At 47.7% G+C, this 26,688-nt stretch overlaps 2 protein-coding genes across 7 annotated transcripts in view; both read left to right on the plus strand.

Annotated features, from left to right (window-relative positions):
- Positions 1–26,688, plus strand: part of LOC143984050 (class I histocompatibility antigen, F10 alpha chain-like) — a 692,198-nt gene that overhangs the window by 228,782 nt on the left and 436,728 nt on the right. The gene's annotated exons all lie outside the window — the stretch shown is intronic.
- The window catches only part of LOC143984059 (class I histocompatibility antigen, F10 alpha chain-like), a 682,453-nt gene that overhangs the window by 215,485 nt on the left and 440,280 nt on the right, over positions 1–26,688 (plus strand). Inside the window, exons 2-3 of one of the 6 annotated variants that reach the window (XM_077484395.1) lie at positions 7,887–8,165; positions 15,229–15,507. The exons of 4 other annotated variants lie outside the window; for them this stretch is intronic. In XM_077484395.1, coding sequence (XP_077340521.1) covers positions 7,887–8,165; positions 15,229–15,507 — 558 coding nt within the window. The remainder of the gene's footprint in view (positions 1–7,886; positions 8,166–15,228; positions 15,508–26,688) is intronic. One more of the 6 variants, XM_077484359.1, reaches the window with a different exon arrangement.

Here is a 26,688-nt window from a genome sequence, read left to right on the forward strand (position 1 = left end):
CACAACATAATGCAGTGATGTCCAGCAAACAGCCAACTTATGTTTGCCTGGGATGCCCAGATTCCTTAGTAGGACACGGTCACCTGGTTGGAGATCCTGAACTTCTACTTTTAGATCAAAGTTCCTCTTATTCCTATTTTCTCTGATATTTGAGGTGGCTTGAGCTTGCTCATAAGCTATTTTCAGGTTCCTCCGCAGTCTGTCCACATACCCTCGATGAGAGGTATCTGATGTGTGGTGCAAGGAGGTTCAAAAGCTCAGTCCACTGGCAGCCTGGCTTCACGCCCGAACATTAGCCTATAAGATGAGTATCCAGTAGCATCATTCCTGGTACTGTTATAGGCATGCACCAATGCAGTGACGTGCCTACTCCAATGAGGTTTCTGCTCTGAAGTCAAAGTCTCCAACATGTTCAGGAGGGTTCTGTTGAACCTTTCCGGGTTGAGGGTCCCCTTGTGGGTGGTAGGGAGTAGGCCTGAACTTTTGTATGCCTAATAGATCCAACAGACTTTTTATCAGCCTGCTCTCGAAGTCTCTTCCGAATGTATCCGTTGAGGTAGACCATAATGGACGAAGAACTTTTCCACGAGAGTCTTTGCTACTGTTGCTGCTTGCTGGTCTCTAGTAGGGAACGCCTGGGCATAGAGGGTGAAATGATCTGTAACCACCAAGATGTCCCCTTGCCCACTCAGGTCAGGTTCCAGGCACAGAAAATTTATGCAGACTAGATCCATTGGCCCTTGGCTCTCCAAGTGGCTCATTGGGGCAACCCTCTGAGGTAAAGTCTTCCATGGTATGCACCTGAGGCAGAAATGACAATAGCTCTTCACTTCGGTCTTCATGTGAGGCCAGTAAAATCTGTCCCTTATGAGTTGAAGAGTCCTCCTAAATAACCATGGTGGTCGTGCAGAGCGATCAGCACCCTCTCTCTGTGCTTTTCTGGCAGAAGCAATTGCCACTTCTCTTCGGGATCTTCAGAGGGGCACCTTCGGTAGACCACCCCTTGTTGTAACTGCAACCGATCCCACTCTTTCAGTAGTAGCTGGGCTTCTTTCTGGGGGCTCTTTTGCAGCAGATCATGCTGTTTGTTCTCCATTGCCTTCAGCACTAACCCACAGAGTGAATCTTCCTCCTGATCTCTCCTGAGATCCTTTTTTGATAGCTTGGGAAGACCCTCTTGCATAATCTGGGAGACGTTACAATAACACCTGGGTACCCCCACTGAGGTCACTCCCACTTCTTCAGCTCTGGCCCCACCTTTCCCTTGCTGGCTTGTCCCTTCACAGAGAGCTCTTACTCCTTCAGGGTTAAGTTGAGTTCAGTCTTCTAAGGGGTTTTGGGAGTCATGGGGCCTTCTTGACAGTGAGTCCGCATCTCGGTTACCAACTCCGGGTCTGTACTTCAAGCTGAAGGTAAACGCCGAAAGAGCAGCCAGCCACCTGTGGCCGGTGGCGTCCAGCTTCGGTGGTGAGCAAGTATGTGAGGGGGTTGTTGTCCGTCTTGACTACAAACTCTGCCCCGTAAAGGTAATCCTTCAACTTTTCTACCACTGCCCACTTCAGAGCCATAAATTTGAGTTTGTGAGTAGGATAGTTTCTTTCCACAGGAAGAAGACTTCGGCTCACATAGGCAATGAGCCGCAGACGTCCATCATATTCCTGATAGAGCACTCCTCCTAGCCCATCTCGGCTGGCATCCACATGTAGCTCATACGGTTTGGCCGGGTCTCCATAGGCTAGGACTGGAGCAGTGGTAAGGCTCCACTTCAACTGCCTGAAGGCTTCCTCACATTCTGGAGTCCACTGGTCCTGTATGGATTCTTTCTTCCTGGGCCCTTCCTTTGGCTTCCCAGACTGATCTGAGTCTGCATCAGCTTCTTCCTGGTTCTTAAGAAGCTCAGTAAGTGGGTAGGCTATTTTGGCAAACCCTTCTATGAACCTCCTGTAGTATGAGCAGAACCCTAGGAACGACCTGAGTTCAGTCACATTTGTAAGCCTGGGCCAAGAAGTAATTTTTTCATGGAGAGCTTCAGGCCTTCGTCATGAAGCCTCTTCAGGACTTTCTCCAGGCATTCTTCCTGCTCTTCTAACAGTCTCCCAAACACTATGATATCGTCCAGGTATACCAGCACTTCAATCAGGTTCATGTTGCCCACTGTCTTCTCAATTAGTCTCTGGAAGGTTGCTGGAGCCCCAGACAGGCCTTGTGGCATCCTATTGAATTCAAAGAAACCCACAGGAGTGATAAAAGCGGTCTTCTCCCTATCTTCAGGACACATGGGGATCTGATAGTTACCACTTTTTAGGTCCAGCAGATTGAACCACTTCGTCCCCAATAGGCTCTGCAGGGCATCTTCTATACAAGGTGTGGTGTACTGGTCAAAAATGGTCCTCCGGTTCAGGGTCCTATAATCAATGCACAGCCATAGGGACCCGTTCTTCTTCCTTACCACCACTATTGGAGAGGCTTAAGGACTCCGGGACTCTCTAATAATGCCCGTCCTTTTGAGTTCAGCCAGCTGTTCCCTCGAGTCTTCGAGATCCCCCAGTGGGATTTGTCTGACTCTCTCCCGAAAGGGCTTGTCTTCTTCCAGACGAATCCGGTGGGCTGCACTCTTCGCCAGCCCCACATCAAACTCACTTGTAGAGAAAGTTGACTTCCATCTCAGGAGTTGGGCTTTAGCTCTCTCCATCCAGGCAGGGGTAAGAGGTGCGTTCTTCAGGGAGAACTCTTCTTGGGGAGTCTCTCCGGCCTGTTCTTCCATGGAGCCACAGGGCGAGACACTGGGCTGGCTTGTCCCAACAATCTTCTGGCTGGCACCCTCACTGGCACAGCTGCTGTGTTGCGGACACTGACTGAAATCTTGCTGTGATTCTTCTTCAATGCCTTGGTTGGCAATACTTCAGGGATAAGGTCTAACCCCCTGTGTTATTCCTGGTTTGAAGTCTGAAGAACAATGAAAGGGCCCAGTCTTTTCCAGCTTAACTTGACGAAAGCTCTCAGGCAGACTACTTCACTTGGCTGAACCAATCTCTCTTTACTGTCTAGAAGCCAGATTTTTCCCACTCCCTCTTCTGGGGCCTTCTCTTCATGTTTAAGGTCTTGGTATACCTGGGCTATCATTGGGTGTATTTTTGTGGGGAGAGTCCTTTCCTGCTGTACAAGTGGTGCAAGTAGTCTTCTCACCAAGTCATTGTTTGTTCCAATGATGAGGGAACTTTTGTCAGCTCCTGGGGGGCGAGGATACACCACGGTCAAGGCGTCAAAATTTTCTGCCTTTCCTGCTGTACTCGGGTCGAAAGTGAGCTTGACTGGATGGTAACCGTCATATGGGAAGTTCTGGGTCCCTAACCCCCATATCTCAAGCTCCCCCAGCTTCCGTAACGGCAGGTGCTTGAAATGCTTGTCATAGAAGTCCCTGTAGAGCAGGGATCTGCAATTAGCGGGCCTCAAGCTGTTAAAAAACTAGAAGTCCCATCATGCCTCTGCCTGTGGGTGTCATGCTTGTGGCTGTCAGAGTCTTGCTATGCCTCATTGGATTTGAAGTTCTGCAACAGCTGGAGGTCCGCTAATTGCATATCCCTGCTGTAGAGCAATGTCACCTGTGCTCCACTGTCCAGCTGGGCTTTGGTGTATATTCCCTCTATCTGGATGGGGACTGTGATGGATCTTGGATACCACTGCTGGGCATCTCCGCCAGACCTGTGTCTCCTGTCCTCCAAACGCACCCGCGCCTGCAGACTCGCCATAACCAGCCCTTAACCCCTCAATCACGAGACAAGCCACACAGGTGTTGAAGGTTAAACATCCAGAGCATAAACTGTTTATTAAGTGCCAAACATACACTTTTAACATAGTTAGGGACACTCCCCTTAGCCTGGTCATAGGGGGGTAGGGGACAAGGAAGAACCAATGGAAACTCAACACTTGTATATTCAAACAACTACAGTTGAAGCACATGAAGGGATTATGACAAGCAGGCAGCCCCTCCTTACACATCCCCTGCTGGGATGTGTCCCCAGACCAGACCTTTTGTCTACATGCCATGACCCAACACAATTAAACACAGTAAGAAAAGGGGGTGATGGGGGAGAAGGGATGTAGCATTACATTACATTATCTCAATGCTACTTTGTCCCCAAGTCTTGTAGCCCCATGCTTTGGGAATATCGCCAAATTGTATATGTCTTTATCAGCTAAAAGTACATTGTTAGTGGAATAAAAGTATATATTTAGCCCAGCCGGGCCAATAGGTTTAGGTAGCCAGGAAAAACTCCACAAGCCCAGCCACAGATACCGCATTCACCCGGTTCCGATGAGCTGGCGACTCTGGACACAAATGTCTGGCATCTTCTCCAGGTGGTGGGAGATGGCAAATAGCCTTCCAAATCTCATGTTCTCTGCTGGGCCATAGTCTGTGGGTAGAAGGCGAGCCCACAGCCCCTTCCAAAACACACAGTGACAGTTTGTTCTGTCACAGGGACAATTAGAGAGGGCCCCACTAACTTGGGAGTAAGTCCACGGGAAGTGGCACTTTTGGTCTGCTTAGTGGCTTGTACCTTTACAGTTGGCTTTTGTAGCCTCTCCTTCTTCCGTCTTGACTTGACTGCAGTCTCAGGGGTCTGGTGTGTACAGGTTGGATTGGAGTTTTCTTTGATAAATGGGCACCCAGTTGACTCCTTCACTGAGGCCCTTTGAAGTTTAAAGCCGACTTTTGGGATTTGGTCCCCTTTCTTGGGCTTGGGCACACTCGCCTGAGATGTCCGACTCCTCCACAGTTGAAACAGGTCATGGGTTCTTCTACACACCTCTGGGAGACTTGTCAGTTCTTTGGGTGCTTGAACTCCCCTGTCGGGGGAGGTGGTGTGCCAGGCAGTCAACAGAGCCATCATTTCCATGAACTGTGCCCCCTGTGTCTGGAGAAGTTCTATCTGAGGGTCGCCACTGGTGGCACTAGCTGTCCTGATTTCAACCACTGATTTTGGCCCTTGGATTTTTCCTCTTTCTGCTCAAGAATGGCCTCCTCTTCCCGCACAGTCCGGATCAGATCCGGGTACTTTAGAATGCCACCATCTTGACGGGCCCTTAATTGGAGCATGATGGAGGTCTAATGGTTGGGCACCCTTCAGGACTTGCTTTGCCTTTGTTTCATCCACTTCCCTGGAATCTAGTCCTTTCTTCAACAAGATCTGATGCAGGACTTTGTCCAACCGTCCTATGTAATCTGACAGCTTTTCTCCCGCTTGTTGATAGGTGTGCTCCAATTGGTAAATTGAGAACTGTCTGCTTGCTGAGCTTGAGATTTTGGATAGCTTCTGAAGCAGGCCCGCTTAGGCTCTCTGCAATCCTTTGTTTTTTGTGTGTGTCAGGGATGTCCCACTCATCCAGGGCTTGTGTGGTCTGCTCCAACCATTCCTCAAAGTTACTTTCCTCCGGGGGTCTGGGTTGCCTTCCTGAGAAAACACTGAGTTTCTGGTAGGAATTTCCAGGGTATGCAGGGTTTCCCTTCTGACACTTCACCACAAAGTCTCCTAGGGCTGTATGAAACTCTGGCTCAATCATGGTAGGGTGTGATCGGAGCAGGGGCGGATCCAGAGTCTAATCTCGGGAGGGGCACTGCTATAAAATATGTTTTTTGGGGGGCAATTTATATGGGAAATGGCTGGTATTGGCGCTTCAATCATTACGGCACCATGGTTGTTATGGTGTCAGGATGATTGAAGCGCATTATTTCTATTAATACATTGTAATATAAAATTAAATGGTTCAACTCACCATAATGCAGAATCAGTGGGAGCCCTGAGGATGTCACTTGCCATGTCGCCTGCCACCAAATGTGGATTGTCACTTGTCACCAAATGCGGATTGTTACTTGCCACGTCACCTGCCACACATTGCGGATTGTCACTTGTCACGTAGCCTGCCACACATTGCAGATTGCCACTTGCCATGTCACCTGCCACACATTGCGGATTGTCACTTGCCACGTCGCCTGCCACCAGATGCGGATTGCCACGTAGCCTGCCACACATTGCGGATTGCCACTTGCCACGTCACCTGCCACACATTGCGGATTGTCACTTGCCAAGTTGCCTGACCCACATTGCGGATTGCCACTTGCCACGTCACCTGCCACACATTGGGGATTGTCACTTGCCACGTCACCTGCCACACATTGCGGATTGTGACTTGCCACGTCACCTGCCACACATTGCGCATTGTCACTTGCCACGTCGCCTGCCACCAGATGCGGATTGCCACCTAGCCTGCCACACATTGCGGATTGCCACTTGCCACGTCACCTGCCACACATTGCGGATTGTCACTTGCCACGTCACCTGCCACACATTGCGGATTGTCACTTGCCAAGTTGCCTGACCCACATTGCGGATTGCCACTTGCCATGTCACCTGCCACACATTGGGGATTGTCACTTGCCACGTTACCTGCCACACATTGCGGATTGTCACTTGCCACGTTGCCTGCCACACATTGCGGATTGCCACTTGCCACGTCACCTGCCACACATAGCGGATTGTCACTTGCCACGTTGCCTGCCACACATTGCGTATTGCCACTTGCCACGTCACCTGCCACACATTGCGGATTGTCACTTGCCACGTTGCCTGCAACATATTGCGGATTGCCACGTAGCCTGCCACACATTGTGGATTGTCACTTGCCACGTCACCTGCCACACATTGCGGATTGTCACTTGCCACGTCACCTGCCACACATTGCGGATTGCCACTTGCCACGTAGTCTGCCACACATTGCGGATTGCCACTTGCCACGTAGCCTGCCACACATTGCGGATTGTCACCTACTGGTGGTCTTTTGTTGGGTCCCAGAGTGAACATAGGCAGCAGAGAGATGATGCAATCTCTCTGCTGCACACAGCTTCCTACACAGTGAGGGCGGAACTGGAGGGACGCAGGGCAGTGAGAGATGATGTCATCTCCCTGCTCCCCTGCCTGCTGGCTTCCTGATTGGCCAGCAGCCCTCCTAAGCCGCCCAGCTGCCCCCCCCTCACCCGTCCACTCAGCGGTACCCGCGGAACCGGCCGCGATTGGACCCGCGGAACCGGCCGCGATCGGACCCGCGGAACCGGCCGCGATTGGAGCCGCGGAACCGGCCCGCGGGTACCCGCGGAACCGGCCGCGATTGGACCCGCGGAACCGGCCGTTCTGTCATCAGCTGGCGGTATTCTCAGAGGGGGCAATTGACCCGTTGCCCCCCCCCCTGGATCCGCCCCTGGATCGGAGGGAAGTTTTGAATGACTTCTCCTGGTTGGAGCTGACAGGACCTTTACCTTGCCTCTCTGGCTGTGTCAGGCAGAATTTAGTTCTGTCAGAGTTTCACGCTGGTACCTTGGAAATTCTTAGGGATGCCTTTCCTCCACTCTAGTAGTGAGTAAGTACGATCGGTCCTATGGTCTGGTCTTACTGCAACCACATAGTCCTTCCTGTCTGGGGACAATGCCTGCACAATCTCTTTAACTTGTTTTTCTCCCCAGTCCTCTACTGGGAGTTCAAACGGGAGTTAAAACGATAACGAAAATACCTGAAATTTGGACAAAAATGCATTTGGACGAAAATGAATACACATGTCTATTATTCATGCATTTGAACGAGATTTATATGCTACGTACAGTATGTGGTTTCGTTTTGTTTGATTGCGCAGAAATGTATTTTTACTGCATTCTTTTGAGTGGGAACACATGACAACAGCTGCAGCAATCATGTATAATATTTATTAAATTTGCTTCACAATTTGCATGGTGGTGCGGGAGACTCTGGTATAGTACTTGATATATATATATATATATAATAATGAACACCTGACACATTCTGCTCCCATGTAACATCTTTCTGTGCCATGTGCAGGGTTCCATAGTGCTCAGGGAATGTTTGGCTGTGAGCTGAGCGATGACGGAAGCACCACAGGGTATTGTCATTTCGCATATGATGGGAAAGAAGTCATCTATTTGGACAAAGAGAGAGGAATCTATATCCCAACTGTATACGAGGCTCAGCTCACCACACAGGAATGGAACAGCCCAGAGATGAGATGGGGGGAGCTTACGAAGGGTGATCTGGAAAATGAATGCATTGAGGAAGTAAAGAATTTTATTAACTATGGGAGAGAAGCTCTGGAGAGGCAAGGTAACTGTGCTAAATATACACTGTTTAACATAACCTCTATGTATGGTGCCTGAGAATATATCTTCATATACCTTTCCAAAGAATATAAAGCAGGTAAAATAAGCAGGGAGGATAAAAAAAAAATCAATGATTTAAAAAATATATATAAATAAATAATAAATCAATTTTTTTATTTTATTTAAAATCAGATTTTTGGGATTTAAATTGGATTTTTTTTTTATCTTTATCAAATTTATTTTAATAAAATGCTTTTGGAGTAAAAATCTGTAGCACTGACCCCCGAAGGAGCTGCTCATTTTAATGGGCTTACTGTTACCTTCCCTCCCTCGCTCCTCGTGTCTAGGGTTCCCGTGGTAGATGGCCCAGAAACTTTAGAGACTGACGACAGATCCGCTTAAAGGGATTTTTTTATTTGCTAAAACGTAGTTAACAACAGTCTCTAGTGAAGGATCAGAGGGTTAGGTGAAAAGTCCAGGTACTCTTATGCCGCGTACACACGATCAGACTATCCGGTGGACTTAGTCTGGTGGACTTTCCGAACGAGCGGACCTGCCCACACACAACCGGACTAGTCCGCCGGACTATGGCGGGAGTCCGCTGTACTTTTGAAATGAACAGATTTGCCCACACACGGAGGAAAGTCTGTTCATTTTGAACGTGGCTCCAGGTAGCCGGGACTAGCGCAGGGGGTCAATGTCACCGCCTCCATGGGCGAGATTGACACCTCGCCAGCACTGTCACCTGGTATGGACTTAAAGGGGAAGCCCTACGCTGAAAAAATGGCGTGGGGTCCCCCCCAAGGTCTATATCAGACCCTTATACAAGCACGCAGCCCGGTCAGGAAAGGGGGTGGGGACGAGCGAGCGCCACCCCCTCCTGAGCCATACCAGGCCATGTGCCCTCAACATGGGGGGGTGCTTTGGGGAAGGAGGGCACCTGCTGGGCCATGTTGATGAGGACAAGGGCCTCTTCCCGACAACCCTGGCCGTTGGTTGTCTGGGTCTGCAGATGGGGGGCTTATTGGAATCCAGGAGCCCCCTTTAAGAACGAGGCCCCAGATACTGGCCCCCACCCTATGTGAATGAGTATTGGGGTACCATGTACCCCCACCCATTCACCTGGTAAAAAAAGTGTAAAAAAACCCCACAACACATGCTTTTAAAATAATTTATTGCACAGCTCCAGTGGTCTTCTTCCGTCTTGGGGGGTCTTCTCGCCGGACTCCTCTGCTATCTTCTGCTCTTTTACTAGCGGAGGAGCCCGGCTTTCTTCTTTATCACCGCCATCTGGGGGTCTTCTTCTGAATTTGGGGGTCTTGGCCCCCTATTCGGTTCTTCTTGCTGGGCCTCCACTCTTCTCCCAGCTCTTTTACTAGCGGTGGCCTGGTCTTCTGTCGCCACCGTTGCCTTCTCTTCTTCTTTTCTTCTTCGTCCTCTTCTTCCTTGAGATGTGGACTCAATGCTGTCTCCGGCCGCTATGACAGGGACACGTTGTGCGGCGTCTTATATAGGGACTAGGGGAAGGGTCACCGGGTGATGTCCTCACCCCTTATGATGTCACAGTCCCAGCATCCTATGTGGCATCCTATGTGACATCATCCGGTGACCCCGCCCATTGTCCCTATATAAGTCACTGCACAACACGTCCCTGTCATTGCAGCCAGAGAGAGTCAACATCTTAAGGAAGAAAAAGAAGAACAGAAGAAGAGAATGCGACAGTGGCGACAGAAGACCGGGCCACTGCTAGCAAAAGAGCTGGGAGAAGAAAGCGGAGGCCCGGCAAGAAGAACCGAAGAGGGGGACAAGACCCCCGAAGTCGGAAGAAGACCCCCGGACGTTGGCGGCGACGAAGAAGAAAGCCGGGCTCCTCCGCTAGTAAAAGAGCAGTAGATAGCGGAGGAGTCCGGCGAGAAGACCCCCCAAGACGGAAGAAGACCACCAGAGCTGTGCAATAAATTATTTTAAAAACATGTGTTGTGTTTTTTTTTCCACACTTTTTTTCACCAGGTGAATAGGTAGGGGTACATGGTACCCCAATACTCATTCACATAGGGTGGGGGGCCGGTATCTGGGGGCCCCTTCTTAAAGGGGGCTCCTGGATTCTGATAAGCCTCCCACCCGCAGACCCCGACAACCAATGGCCAGGGTTGTCGGGAAGAGGCCCTTGTCTTCATCAACATGGGGACAAGGTGCTTTGGGGTGGGGGGGCCGCAGGGCCCCCCTTCCCCAAAGCACCCCCCCATGTTGAGGGCATGCAGCCTGGTACAGCTCCCGTTTTTTTGGCGTAGGGCTTCCCCTTTAAGTCCATACCAGGTGACGGGGCCAGCGAGGTGTCAATCTCGCCCATGGAGGCGGCGACATTGACCTCCTGCGCTAGTCCAGTCTACCTGGAGCCGCGTTCAAAATGAACAGACTTTTCTCCATGTGAGCAAGTCTGTTCACTTCAAAAGTCCGGCGGACTAGCACACAGATGGCCGGATTGTCCGCGGGACTCGCACACGGGCAGATTGTCCGGCGGACTCTGCTCCAGATAGTCTGATCGTGTGTACGTGGCATTAGTATCAAAATCAATAATAAAGAACTTTCTTACTTTGAATAAATCCAGAGAATAGCCATTCACAGCTGGATCTTCACTCTAGTTGGATAGTCCCTCTCTCACAAGGCCTAGCAGTCAGGAATAAGGCCCTGCCACAGATTTTGTTGTAGAACATGAACAAGGAAACTTGAATACTCGTAGAATACTCATGTGGTACCAGTATCAGCTGGTCCGGCGATACCGCACAAAATAGGATTCACTTCAGCTTTACCAGGCTCTTGCTAAGAAGCCAACCCTTGCGTGACCATCTTCTGAGGAGTCCTCCCCTGGATAACTACAAAGTTGCTGGGCCTGTGCACAACCTGAGATGGCACTGGACCTCCTCCGAATCCTTTCCTTAGTTTCCCCGCCTCGGGCTAGCCAGCCCCGAGACGTAAAGTCGGGTGGATCCACACCCCAGGCCATAGGCGCCCTGGGGGCTGGTCAGGAGGACCAGGACCATGGAGTCAGAACATACTTCTGGACTGGAACCCAGAACCACATGACATCCGCATCTTAAGTATCCTCTCCCAGAAAGCACAGCAAGAGTGACGCTCCCACTGGGCTGGCTTCGAGAGAAAGTAACCTTAAAGCACCCAACCAGACTGTGTTTCCATGCCTAATTATACCCAAACTGCAGTTCAGGTGTAACGTTAAATTCCAAAAACATAGCGCGTGCTCTTCAGGAGTCAGCGCTGCAAATCTATATAAAGATAATTTTCGATTTATGATACGTTAATAATTTAGTTTATTTAGCATGAAATGGAGCTTAGTTATGTAGCATGAGGCTGTATATTCTGCAATAACTACATTTTTGGTAAACACGTTCAATGAATCCAAGTTCTGCAAGCAGAGATAACATGCACTGCATTGATACATTCACACAATTTCACAGTAACCATGAGATAAAACAAAGTTCAGGAATATTCCTTTATCCCATTGTTTTGTAAATCTATGTGCACTACAAACTGTATGATTGAATCGGTTCTGATATCGCTGTTTTACTAACCTGACAGCTTATTATTCTAAATAGGAAACCTTCATTTGTTTTCAAATATTAAAGATTCTAACTACCAGCAAGAATAAGTCCTCACATTTAAAAAGCACCTGTCGTTTCAGATCCATCACGGCAGAGCCTATTAGCGGGCGTCCACTCACCTGCTGACGCCATGTCCCTCACCTTGTTGTGTCACTGCCACATCACCAACAAGCCCATTAAAGTGAATGGGACTGTCAGTGAGTCAACAATGCATCAGAGAGGAGCCACTGCGGTTCAGTGATGACAGTTGGTCTTTAAAAATTATGATTTGAATCAAACCTTTTTACTAGTGAATTAAATCATGAAAATAAGTATTGAACATGTCACAATTTTTCTGGGTAAATATATTGCCATAAAATGGAAATGTAATAAAATGGAATGACACAGGGAAAAAGTATTGAACAACAAGGTGTCACACAAGAAACATCTCATGATGGGTAAAAGCAAAGAGCTCTTTTGAAATTCGCAACAAATTGTTGCAAAACATACTGATGGCATTGGTTACAGAAGTGCTACATTAAATAAAATAAAATAAACACACCACAGAGGTGATAGAATCCAAATAAATGAAAATCAAGTGAACAAAGGTAAGTAACTAAAAACAGTCTCTTAAAAAATTACTATTTTGATAAAGTGCAGAGAAAATGCAAAAAAAAAAAAAAAGTAAACGCACTACAGAGTCAATTGAAAACCTCCACGGAAACACAACTGCTTCAATTGAGTGCAAAGCCAAAAACAGTGAATTGATCATAAAGTGCCAAGTGCGTCTTATAAATGTGCAAATCAGTAAACACTCTCCAGAGGTGATATAACAGAGGTGATATATATACCTAGACCAAAAAGAAGGTACCCTCTCCTGATCACATGGGAATAAACTTTAGAATAAACAAAAATTATATATAGTAGTAAACGCACTACAGAGCCGGCTGTAACATACAAAGCCGTGCAAAGCCAAAAAACTTTGAATTGATCATAAAGTGCCAAGTGCGTCTTATAAATGTGCAAATAAGTAAACACTCTCCAGAGTTATGATCAATTCACTGTTTTTTGGCTTTGCACTCAATTGAAGCAGTTGTGTTTCCGTGGAGGTTTTCAATTGACTCTTTAGTGCGTTTTTTTACGTATGTTACAGCCGGCTGTGTAGTGCGTTTACTACTATATATAATTTTTGTTTATTCTAAAGTTTATTCCCATGTGATCAGGAGAGGGTACCCTCTTTTTGGTCTAGGTATACTCTTTCTTATTTTCTTGTATATCATTTGTTTATTATTAGGGTGGTTCACTTATATCACCTCTGGAGAGTGTTTACTGATTTGCACATTTATAAGACGCACTTGGCACTTTATGATCAATTCACTGTTTTTGGCTTTGCACTCAATTGAAGCAGTTGTGTTTCCGTGGAGGTTTTCAATTGACTCTGTAGTGCGTTTACATTATTTTTTTCTTTTTTTTTTGTTTGCATTTTCTTTGCACTTTATCAAAATGGTAATTTTTTAAGAGACTGTTTTTAGTTACTTACCTTTGTTCGCTTGATTTTCATTTATTTGGATTCTATCACCTCTGTGGTGTGTTTATTTTATTTTATTTAATGTAGCACTTTGCACTTTTTGATATTATTCAGTAGACATTTATATATATATTTTTATATTACACTATTGATTTATGTAACTAGGCATTATACTTATCACCCTCGGAGGGTTATTTAATATAGGGGCAGGGCAATACCAACATATCTTTAGTTTCATATTAAGTGGATACGGTGTTATCCATTGCGGTAGTAGCAGCAGCCCCTGACATTTGATAGATCACCAGTGGTAGCGCAGGAATAAAACACTATCATTGGTTACAGAAGGATTTCTAAACTTCTGAATGTTCCAGTGAGCACTGTTGGGGCCATAATATGGAAGTTGTATAGAAGTTAGAATTTCACCATAAACTGGCCACAACCAGGTGCTCCTCGCAAGATTTCTGCCAAAATAATTATCAGAAGAGTTGTCCAAGAACCAAGGACCACCTTTGGAGAGCTTCAAAAAGACCTGGAATTAGCAGGTACAATTGTTTCAAAGAAAACAATAGGTAATGCACTCAACCGCTATGGCCTCTATGCACGCTCACCACGCAAGACTCAATTGCTGAAGAAATAGCATGTTGAAGCCATTTCAACATTTAGACAAGCCTGTGAAATACTGGCAGAATATAGTCTGTTCAGATGAGACCAAAATTGAACTCTTTGGATGCCATAATACACACACCATGTTTGGACAAAGGCTAGCATTCACTTCCAGCGCTATGAGGTCTTCTGTGGTGAAAAGCAACAAGGACAATGGTAATTTCAAGAATGGGCAGATGCTGCCCTCCTCAGACTGGGTGATCCGATTGATACTACAAGAACAAACAAAATGGAAGGCACACGCATCTAAGTACATTACCAAAAAAACATTTAATCGATAATAAAATCAATAAAAAATGGGTACTCACAAGATGGCAATTATCAATGAGCTGTGCAACTACACAATGCTGAACAGCGCAGACACACATATGCCGTTTCACATCAAGGGGTGTAAAGCTGACACATTTCGGGGACGTACCTGCTTCCTCAGAGCCAAGCTACTCTGGGCACCTAAAGACAAGCACTTTAAACAGGGGAAATCATCATTAAGAAACCCCACCCCCAAAAATGACAGAGATAAAATAACCCACTGCATATGATCACATAATTATAAAATTCATAAAAGATTCATGGATCTATTGATATACATAGAATCACTTTTGCATAGAATCACTTTCACAATAAAAGTCCACAAAGTGACTATAAATGCTTCATCTTACTTCATTAGTGACTTACCATTCATCCAAACAAATCAAAGCAAAGATGGCCATTGAAATGCAGACGGCATCACCTGGGACAACAGGGGTGCCAGTAGAATAGTAAAGCAAAGTAATCTGTGATCCGAAAGTGCCAGGACTACACGACCTCCACCAGGTAGCCCGGCCAAAGCCCGGTGGGATCGCATTGGCCGATGCACTGGAATGCGGGCCATCTGCCTGCCTGATGTGACATGCAGGTGTCTGGCACTGGAGAGACTCCATCCTTCCAGGACTCACCGGAAGAGGCGGATAACGTCACGCCCGCAGACGTCTTGGGGGGCCAGGTTCATCCCGAGTTATGCCAATTTGTTTATGAGATATTGTGATCAATTCCATATCTGGCACAATAATCCCTTCAGGGCCTGCCAGGTCCTCTATGCCCGCTACATCGATGATATTTTAATCGCTTGGGATGGTGGTGATAGATGGTGGTGGGACTGTATGCTCATGATTGTTATTTGTAGAATATGCAAACAGACAAAGAATTGCCTCCCCCTCCTGACACGCACACACAAACTTTCAATAAATAAGTCTACCATTAGCAGTTTTACATTTCTCTTTTTTCTTTATTTTCCATCCCAGTGCCCCCAGAGGTTAAGGTGTGGGGTCATCGTCAGTCGGATGGTGTGACAAGACTTCAGTGCCTGGTGTACGGGTTTCACCCCCGACCTGTGGATGTGAAGTGGGTGAGGAATGGGAAGGATGATGTTCCTTCAGATGAAATGAGTCCAATTCTTCCCCATCCTGATGGCACCTATCAGATCAGAGTCAGTGTGGAAGTGCCAACAAGGGAGGGAGACACTTACTCCTGTCATGTGGATCACAGCAGTCTGGGAACTGAGGCCCTCACATTGATATGGGGTAAGTAGAACAGAGAGGACTAACAGAATACCTTACTGTGAAATATAGATTATATTTGCCTTGTAAAATAACAAAAAAATAATGTCTGCCAGCCTACCTTGCTGCTTTCTTATTCTGCCTTAAAGATTTCTCACCACAACCAGTGGTTGATGTAGTTGGGGGATCAATGGGCAAGTTGTCATTGTTTTATGATACCACTTGTTTTAGGCTGAATAAGCTTACCAAAAGCAAATCATGCTAAATATCATGGACTGGATAAATTCATTACTGCACAGAGCCAGTCACCATGGCTTGACTTCTCAAGCTAAAATGGTAGCACCCAATGGCATACACTGTAATGGGGAAGGCAGTGGTAACTATCACTGCAGTAATACATCACTAGGGGGAGATTCTGCATAACTGGTAGAGACCAAAGAATAAGGTCTTTCTTTAGGCTTACAGTGGTTGCAAACCTTTACATATACCCATGGGGATGACACAACCCAGGTGATACACAGATATTAAACAAATATTCCGACGTAGATTTTACCTGTTTATCTACAACCTTCTAAAACACACAGATTGACTGGTACTTCTCAGCTCCAGCAGCCAGGGATCTAGCATTACACACTGCACAGAGCTGAGTGTAATCTGAGACATGAGTGGAGGGAATGGACACACCCCATCTACACAGTCTACTAGGGAAATATGCACAGCTGAGGCTGTCAACCTTCAGTTTGGAGGGGGGCAGGGCTTTCTCTTGAGATTCTGTGGTGACCTGATAACCAGTCAGAAGTAATTACTGCAGATAGGCTCTGTTCATTTTCCATTAAAGAGGCTCACGGGTACTTAGAAAAAAAAAATTCTACTGTGTTGGTGCATTTTCTCAAGTTCTGGGTGGGCTGTTGGGCTGTTGATATTTTAAGTTTTTTTTGTTTTTTACGAGACATTTTCACTTTGTTTAATCAAAGGAAAGTGACAGTTCCTCCTGATAGCTTACCACCATCACCACTTACTGTGGAGTAAGGTATATACTCACTGCTCTGTGCTCTCTTACTTTCTTTCCATTCTGTTGGAGCCCTTGCTCCATTACTTTAATGGAGTGGAGCTTCTAGATATGGGTAAGAATTAGGGGTGTTAAAATTAATGAAATCAATTGATTATAGCTTCAATGCATCGCGATTTGGCCATCCACAATGCGGCATCAATGCTACCGCTGGAATAATCGATGTTCGGATGTCGTCATACTCGCGCCACGCTATGCCCCACCTGGAGCCATGCCCAAATGGACCTGAAAGCAGCTGAAGAGCTGTGGGAGTAAGCCGCACAGTTTTTTCCCCATCTTCTACCTACATCGATCCCAGCTGCCCTGCATTGCGTTGTGTTCGTTGGCTGCTGCAGACAGACACATGGATTGCCGAGTGAGTGTCCCCGACTTCTGATGTGTCCCGGTCCCCAGAGCCTTCCTCCACCTCCTCGGCTCACTGTCTCACTATGGGGAGGGGACCTGAGCCTCCGTCCTCTTACAACTGGGCAGCAGGACTGTGGGAGAGAGACCCAAGCCAGGCTTGCAGCATCCCAGAAGAATACTTTCCTCTGTCCTTCTCCTAATAGGCTCCTGTGGGCAGCAGGAGACAGACCACCAGTCCAGCAGTGCCAGCGCCATCAATCATCATCATTATCATCAAGTACATTAGTACAGTTATGCCGCGTACACACGATCTGACTGTCCAGCGGACCAGAGTCCGCCAGACAATTCAACCGTGTGTGGACTTTGAAAGAAGACTTGACTCAAAATTGTCCGCCGGACTCGGCTTTCCAGCAATCCGCTCGTTTGTGTGCTAGTCCGCCAGACTTTCCAAATGAACAGACTTGCCCACACGTGGTGTAAAGTCCGTTCCCTTTTGAACGTGACTTCAGGTACAATGGGACTAGAGAAGGAAGTCAATGTTGCCACTTCCATCGGCAAGATTGACACCTTGCTAGCCCCGTTGCCTGGTATGGATTTAAAGGGGAACCCCTACGCCGAAAAAATGGCGTGGGCCCCCCCCCCCCCGAATCCATACCAGACCCTTATCCGAGCACACAGCCCGGCCGGTCAGGAAAGGGGGTGGGGACATGATATCACAGTCCCGGGGGATTCTGGGACTGTGAACCTGCCCCTTATGCCTATATAAGTCGCCGCACAAAGCGTCCCTGCCATTACAGTGGGAGAGAGTGTTGTGTCAACATCGGAAGAGGAGAAGAAGGAAGAAGAAGGAAGAAGAAGGCGGAAAATGAGAAGACCGGGCCAACGCTAATAAAAGAGGATGGCAAAGATGTAACCCGGATGGCAAAGATGATGAAGGAGAAAGCCGGGCTCCTCCGCTAGCAAAAGAGCGGCCAAAGAGCAGAAGATAGCGCAGGAGCCTGGTGAGAAGACCCCCAAAGTCGGAAGAAGACCCCTGGAGCTGCCTAATAAACTACTTTAAAAACCTGTGTTGTGTGTTTTTTATTGACACTTTTCCCCCCCAGGTGAATGGGTAGGGGTACGATGAACCCCATATTCATTCACATAGGGTGGGGGGCCGGGATCTGGGGGTCCCCTTGTTGAAGGGACTCCCGGATTCCGATAAGCCCCCCGCTCGCAGATGCCGACAAGCAACGGCCAGGGTTGTCGGAAAAAGGCAAAACAAACTAACTGACATAACTAACTAGTATATATAATCTGATGCACCACCATGCATGTGGACTGCAGTAAAAAATATGCCAAATTATGACTGTAATAGATTTAAATAATAATGGTGAACCTAAACATTAAAGTGACCATGCCATTTAATTAAGGTGTATGTAGGTCTTATTATAGTTGATACCTTTGCTTGTCGTCGTCATTATCCACATGCAATGCATGGCATCATGCAGCCATGATGGCATGCATTGCATGTGTGGGGCAGTGATGAGCAAAACCATAAATAAAATCATACACACAAAGGTATCAAAGTTGTGAGATGAATCAATCACTAAGACAATAAGACAATGACAGTCATAAAACCATAATTAAAGAAATGGTATATGTTGTCATTTGGGGGGGGGGGCGGGATATTGGGATATTTGTGTTATAGATGTTTGCAGAATATATTTGCTCAGGCTGGTGTACGCTGGACACTCGCACGATGCAAAGTCAGTCGCACACATATTTTATTCAGTAAGTGCAATATAACAATATATAATACGGTATATTTCATTCTATAATATTTACAATACCTTTTTTCCATTATTTCATTAATGCTTCATGTCTTAGTGATCTTTTCACAAATAATTTTGATACCTATTTTTTTGTATGATTTTTTTATGGTTTTGCAGTTCATCACTGCCAGTGCCATGCAATGCATTCATTGCTGCGCACAGATTGCACGGTCACTTTATTGTTTTTTTGGTCCATATGTTGGTTTATAAATGCCCAATTGTAATGTTCTCTGTAATTAACTGAAAGTGAATAACTGTAGCCCTCTAAGAATAGGTTTGGTTCAACTAGACAGAATAAGCACCCATAAAGATAGGCACCACATCCCAAAATTAGAAAATATAATAATAGGGAGATCAAATGGATTTTAACGGTGCTTATTATTGGAGAAAAAAACAAAAAAATAAAAATAAATTATAATGCCTAGGAGGAGTGAGAGATTGTGCCTTTATTGTGCCTTTATTGTGGCCAGGCAGGTCACTTTTTGAAGTCTTGTCCTACCAGTCCAGGGAACGCCCGAACCTTGAGGTCCTGTCATAGACAGACCTTAGGTGGCGTTGGTTCATCTCCAGTTATCCAGAAGGATAAGCCCCTGGTTTTGGTCACCCTTTCTTGGGATGAGTCGTCCATCGAGATACAGGCTCTAATCAACTACACTTGCCATTGAGGCTCTTGATGGGAGATCTTTACAGCCTGCCCATGTGACTCATGAGACGGTTCCGTTGTCCATGGCCATAGGGGCTCTTCATCATGACATAATCCAATTCCAAGTTATTTCCTCACCCAGTTTTTCACTGGTTATTGGTTATCTATGGTTACAGAGGCACAACCCATCTTTCGATTGGCTCTGTGATGAGGTTCTCTCCTGGTCATCACAATGCAGTGAGACATGCTTCCCGAAGGTATCCAAGGTCCTGTGCACCTCTTCACTCCCCTCCCATTGTCGGAGAAGTACAGTCATTCTTGTCTTTGATAAAGGTCAAGCCGGTAGTTTGCCTCCACACCAGTCTTATGATTGCGCAATTGACCTTCAATCTGGTGCCATAACTCCTCGTTGCCGGGTTTACCCATTGTCGGTCTTGGAGGATAAAGCCATGGAGGAGTATGTTGCTGACGCTCTTTCTTGAGGTTCCATCCGCAAGTCCTCGTCTCCTGCTGGTGCTGGTTTCTTCGTTGTGAAAAAGAAGAGCGGTGAACTGAGACCTTGTATAGATTATAGGGGTCTCAATCGTGTCACAATTAAGAATGCCTACCCGATTCCATTGATTACAGAGTTATTTGACTGCCTCAAGGGAGCAGCGGTTTTCACGAAGCTTGACTTGAGAGGGGCATACAATCTCGTGCGCATTAAGGAGGGCGACGAGTGGAAAACTGCGTTTAATACCAGAATAGGCCATTATGAATACCTGGTAATGCCTTTTGGCCTTTGTAACACCCCGGCAATTTTCCAGGAATTTATTAACGATGTCCTCTGAGATTTTTTGCAGTTGTGTGTGGTGGTTTATCTCGATGATATCCTCATATTTTTGAAGTCCCTGGAGAGCCACCACACAGATGTCTATCGTGTGCTTCAGAAACTAAGATAGAACAATCTCTATTGTAAACTGGAGAAGTGCGAGTTCCATCGTGGACAGGTTACATTCCTGGGCTATGTTATTTCCACTGCTGGTTTTTCAATGGACCCAGAGAAACTTTCGGCAGTCCTACAGTGGCCTCGACCCGTGGGTTTACGTTCTCTGCAGCGTTTCCTGGGCTTTGCCAACTACTATCGGAAGTTTATTCGTAACTTCTTGTCTCTGGTCAATCCTCTGACTGATATGACCAGAAAGGATGGTAACCCACAGAGTTGGTCTCCGGAGTCCATTAAGGCCTTTGAGACTCTCAAGGCTGCCTTTGTTTCTGCTCCTCTGTTGGCACATCCTGATCCTACGTTGCCTTTTATCCTAGAAGTTGATGCTTCTGAGACTGGAGTTGGCGTCCTTCTGTCTCAACGTCCTAACTCTGAGAGCGCTATGCATCCGTGTGGCTACTTTTCCAAGAAATTGTCACCTGCTGAGTGCAAATATGAGATTGGTAACAGAGAGCTGTTGGCGATAATTTTAGCCTTGAAAGAATGGAGACATCTCCTTGAAGGTACCACTGTGCCCGTTCTTATTCTTACTGACCATAAGACTCTTACATTGTTGTCTGAGGCTAAGCGACTCTCTCCCAGAAGGGCGCGATGGACTCTTTTCTTGTCAAGCTTTAATTACATTGTCTCATTCTTACCCAGTACTAAGAATGTAAGGGCTGATGCCTTGTCACGACAATTTTCCTCCACTTCCAAGTCGGAGTCGGTTTCGGTTCTTATGATTCCTCCTGATTGTATCTTGGCTACGGTTCGCACCAGTCTTACTTCTCCTTTGGGTGACAAAATTCTTGTTGCTCAGGTCCATGCTCCTGATAAACCTTGTGACCGCTGCTTTGTCCCAGAGAGTCTCTGTGCTGCTGTGCTCCAGACTTATCATTCTCCCAAGGCAGCTGGCCATCCTGGGAAGAATCAACTCATTTGGGACATTTCCCAACAATTCTGGTGGCCTAGTCTACGGGCTGATGTTACAGCCTTCATAGCTGCCTGTCCCGTGTGTGCTCAGAGTAAGACTCCATGACACCTTCCAGTGGGCCTCCTACAACCCATACCTAATGGAGAGAGGCCCTGGACTCACCTGTCTATGGATTTCATTGTGGAGTTGCCCAACTACCAAGGCAAGACTGTTATCCTTATGGTGGTTGACCAGTTCTCAAAGATGTGTCATATATATATTCCACTTAAGAAGTTGCCCACCTCTAAGGAACTGGCTTCCATTTTTGCTCGGGAGATCTTTCGCTTACATGGGCTACCCAAGGTGATTGTCTCGGACAGGGGCAGTCAGTTTGTCTCCCGACATCAGTCCCGATCACGGCCAGCTTATCAGTGCCCATCTGCCCCTTGCCAGTACCATCCAGATATTCCATAGTGCCATACATCAGTGCCATGCATCAGTGCCCACAGTGCCATACATCAGTGCCCACAGTGCCATATATCAGTACCCACAGTGCCACCTATCAGTGTCCACAGTGCCACCTATCAGTGCCCACAATCTGCCTCAACAACAGTGCTGTACCTCAGTGCCACATATCCGTGCCCATCAGTGTCATCTACCAGTGCCCATCAGTGCCCATCAGTGCCACCCATCAGTGCCCAGCAGTGCCACCTATCAGAGCCACCTATTAGTACCACCTATCAGTACCCATCAGTCCCATCTATCAGTGGTACCTATCAGTGGCCCTTAGTACCACCCATCCATGCCACCCATCCGTACCACCCATCAGTGCCACCTATCAGTGCCATCTTATCTGTGCCCATCTTTGCCCATCAGTGCCGCCTTATCTGTGCCCATCAGTACTGCCTTATCTGTGCCTATCGGTGCCACCTTATCTGTGCCTATTAGTGTCGCCTTAACTGTGCCTATCAGTGCCCACCAGTGCAGCCTATCAGTGCCCACCAGTGCCGCCTCATCACCGCATTTCAATGAAGGAGAAAAATGACCTGTTTGCAAAATTTTATAACAAACTATTAAACATGATTTTTTTTTTTTTTTTTTTGCATCTTTTTTGTTTGTTTAGCAAAAAATAACACTCCCAGGTGTAATTAAATACCACCAAAAGAAAGCTCTATTTGTGGGAAAAAAAATGATAAAAATGTCATTTGGGTACAGTGTTGTATGGCCGCGCAATTGTCATTCAAAGTGCATCAGCACTGAAAGCTGAAAATTGGTCTGGGCAGGAGGGGGGTTTAAGTGTCCAGTAAGCAAGTGGTTAAAGGAAAACAGTCAGTAACACTATGCATCCTTAAACAAGAAAATAAATGACAATATGCACAGATTCAATAGGCTCATAAAACCAGCTTTTCATATGTGTGAAATGCTATGAATAAAGGGGAACCCCAGGCCGGCCTGTGATGCCTCTACTACACACAATGATGTAATCTCAATGCTCGCGTTGTGTCCCCTTTAAGAGCCACAGCAACATAGTTCGATGAGCAAAGCTTTGCATTTATTATCTTCACCGGAAATGTAGGAGCTCTGTGTGAGCCAGCTAATAGGCGCTTGTGCACGTTATCTAAATGTGGTGTCTTAGGAAAAGCAATAAAAGGTTCCTGGGCACAGCCCTCTCACCAAATCCTGTATACAGTCAGCGGTCCTCAGACATGCAATCGATCGTCTCTCCTGGGATGCAGGTGTGTCGCAGTGGCATTCAGTCTCGGAGCTGCTGCAAGGGCCTCTCCTAGGACATACTGCACGGCTGCAGGGTGTCTTTCTCCAGCTTGGTCAATCTGTTCCTCTGGGCTGGAATCGTAGTTGGTGCATCCCTTGGTAGGCCGCAATCCTCTTCCACGGCAGCTGAGGAGTTGCTCCCCTCATGGAGTCCTTGAGCCAAGAGGACTTCCAGGTCCAATTCATGTGACCTTATCCCCTGTCTCCAACTTCCTGCCACTCGCAGTGCAGCCTGGAATTTGTAGTTCTGATACACACTTTAGTCAGTCAGGCTGCATTGTGCTGGACTTTCTATTCCACAGTCCCTGGTGATTGGCTCAGTCTTTCCCAATAGGGAGGTTCTTACACAGCAGCTTTGAGTGTCTGTGTGAAGAGAAGAAGGGGGTTGAAAAAGCCCACGCTGCTGCTGCAAACAGTTCTCCCCTTTGGATTACATCAGCCTTGGAGGTACCTGCTACATATATCTTCCATGGCCCCCAACGAATTCCCGAGTGCCGCTCAGGCCTCAGGATGAGCTCGGGTGTGTTATTTGGATATTAAAATAAAGGTGCGTGTTGAAACGCCGATGAATACGGTATATACTCATCAATGCCAATTAATGCAGCCTGAACATTGCCCATCAGCAGCCTCATCATTGCAATTTAATGCAGCCTGCATAGTTCCCATCAGCAGCCTCTCCATTGCCCATTAATGAAGCCTCACCATTGTAAATGAATGCTGCCTGCACATCTGTGCTCATCTGCAGCCTCGTTGGTGCTGGATTACACAGCGCCCTGATCTCCTGTGTACCCGGCGATCAGTCAAACACAGTTTTGCCTGTGATAGACATAACAGTTGTCCAATCCTGGGCCAGAAGGCCCAGGAGGCCAGTGTGTGTGACTGATCGCCTGGTACACAAGGGATGGCCACTTTGTGTAATCTGGTGGTGCCCACCCTCTCCTTCCACTCAGAGACAGCAGGAATTGGCATATATCTCTTTGTGGCCCCCACGGCGCTCTGGGATTCGTTGGGGGCCACAAAAGATATACATATAGCCAAATTACCAGTGGGGCCATTTGAAACCAGAACTCGGGCCGCAATTGGCCCACAGGCCAGACTTTGGATAATGCTTGATCTAGGGAATACTACTATTTTGAGGAACCACGTTAGCCATTTTTACTTTGAGAAACTAACATCTGCTGCCATCACCACCGCCAGCGTCAAGGAAATAGACCCAGCTCAGCCAAGAATTGATGTGATACTGTCAACTTTGCCGCCCAACTCTGAAAAAGGGAAGAGAATAACAAAAGCTGTGATATCTTTCATAGCTAAGAACCTACGGTCTTAGTCCATTGTGGACAACATTGGATTTTGCTACCTGTTGAAGATGATAGAGCCGTGTTACAAGATCCCATCACAAAGACACTTTACAGAAAACTTTATATCTGCACTCTACCACGAAACCAAAGCTCAGGTAATTGTGTCAATGAGTCAAGGAAGTCAGGTTGCAATAACGTGTGATTCATGGACTTCAGTCATGACAGAGTCTGAGGCCGCGTACACACGGGCGGACTGTTCGCCCAACCTTGTCCGCTGAACAGTGTTTGGGCGGACAGTCCGCTCGTGTGTGGGCTTTCAGCGGACAGTTTCAGCGGACAGTTGGACGGACAAAGTCTTTCGGAAATTCCGAAAAACTGTCCGCTGAAACTGTGTTTGAGCGAACAGTCCGCTCGTGTGTGGGCCTGTCCGCTGTACTTTCGAAATGAGCAGACTGTTCCCGCTCGGAAAGTCCGCCCATTTCGAGCGCGTGTACAGGTAGGCGGGGCCCGCGAAGGAAACGTCGCGGGCTCCGCCGCCTGGAATGGGCTTAAAGGGGAACCCCAACGCCGAAAAAAATCGGCGTGGGGGTTCCCCCCAAGTCCACACCAGACCCTTGTCCGAGCACGCTACCCGGCCGGCCAGGAAAGGGGGGAGAGCGAGCGCGCCCCCCCTCCTGAGCCGTACCAGGCCGCGTGCCCTCAACATGGGGGGTGCCTTGGGGAAGGGGGGGCCGCGCGGCCCCCCCACCCCAAAGCACCTTGTCCCCATTTTGATGAGGACAAGGGCCTCTTCCCGACAACCCTGGCCGTTGGTTGTCGGGGTCTGCGGGCGGGGGGCTTATCGGAATCCGGGAGCCCCCTTTAAGAAGGGGGCCCCCGGATACCGGCCCCCCACCCTATGTGAATGAGTATGGGGTACAATGTACCCCTACCCATTCACCTGTGAAATAAAGTACAAATAAAAACACAACACAGGGGAAAAAAATATTTTATTGCACAGCCGGGGGTCTTCCGTCTTCGGGGGTCTTCTCGCCGGACTCCTCCGCTATGTGTGTGTAGCTCTTTTTGCTAGCGGAGGAGTCCGGCTTTCTTCCTCCCCGCCGCCGGCCTCTTCTCCCGACTTCGGGGGTCTTGTCCCCCTCTTCGGTTCTTCTGCCGGGCCACCGCGCCTGGTCCGGTGGCCCGGTCTTGTGTTTTTATTTGTACTTTATTTCACAGGTGAATGGGTAGGGGTACATTGTACCCCATACTCATTCACATAGGGTGGGGGGCCGGTATCCGGGGGCCCCCTTCTTAAAGGGGGCTCCCGGATTCCGATAAGCCCCCCGCCCGCAGACCCCGACAACCAACGGCCAGGGTTGTCGGGAAGAGGCCCTTGTCCTCATCAACATGGGGACAAGGTGCTTTGGGGTGGGGGGGCCGCGCGGCCCCCCCTTCCCCAAGGCACCCCCCATGTTGAGGGCACGCGGCCTGGTACGGCTCAGGAGGGGGGGCGCGCTCGCTCGCCCCCCTTTCCTGGCCGGCCGGGTAGCGTGCTCGGACAAGGGTCTGGTGTGGACTTGGGGGGAACCCCCACGCCGATTTTTTTCGGCGTTGGGGTTCCCCTTTAAGCCCATTCCAGGCGGCGGAGCCCGCGACGTTTCCTTCGCGGGCCCCGCCTACCTGTACACGCGCTGGAAATGGGCGGATTTGCCTCCTCCTTACGTGGGCGAGTCCGTTCATTTCAAAAGTTGAGCGAACTGTTTGCCCAACCTTGTTCGTCAAACAGTCCGCTCGTGTGTGGGCAAGTCCGCTCATGCAAATTTTGAGCGGACTGTTTGCCCAAACTGTTTGACGAACAAGGTTGGGCAAACAGTCCGCGCGTGTGTACGCGGCCTTATGTTACAATAACAGCACATTACGTTAGTAAGGACTGGCAGATCTTGTCGCATGTACTGCAAATGAGAGCCATTTGAGTCTCATATGGGTGCTCATCTGGTAGAGGTACTGTCTCATGTCGTGGAAGAATGGCAGCTGTAAGATAAATCTGTAGTGCTTGTGACCGACAACGCATTGAACGTGATAGTTGCAGCTCAATTTGGGAAATTACTCCATGTAAAATGCTTCCCCCATACACTTAATCTTGTGTCCCAGCGGCTGCTAAAAGTGGCTACACTCTCCAGACTTCTTAGCAGAGTGTGATGGATATACACATTCTTTCACTACAACACTAGAGCAAGCAGTGCAGAGGGGTGAATCTCCCCAAAAGAGACATAGACAACATTATAAAATTTACAGAAACTTAGCTAAAAAAACAAAAAACATGCACCATCCCTTTGGATGTCATCAAGGGTGACACAGCTTGCTAATTTTTCTTCCAAGTGTTGGTCTCCTCATCAGCATGGAG

This window comes from Lithobates pipiens, unplaced genomic scaffold (assembly GCF_037356315.1).
Source record: "Lithobates pipiens isolate NorthernLeopardFrog02 unplaced genomic scaffold, aLitPip1_a1.2 Scaffold_1, whole genome shotgun sequence".
In the NCBI taxonomy this organism is placed as follows: domain Eukaryota; kingdom Metazoa; phylum Chordata; class Amphibia; order Anura; family Ranidae; genus Lithobates; species Lithobates pipiens.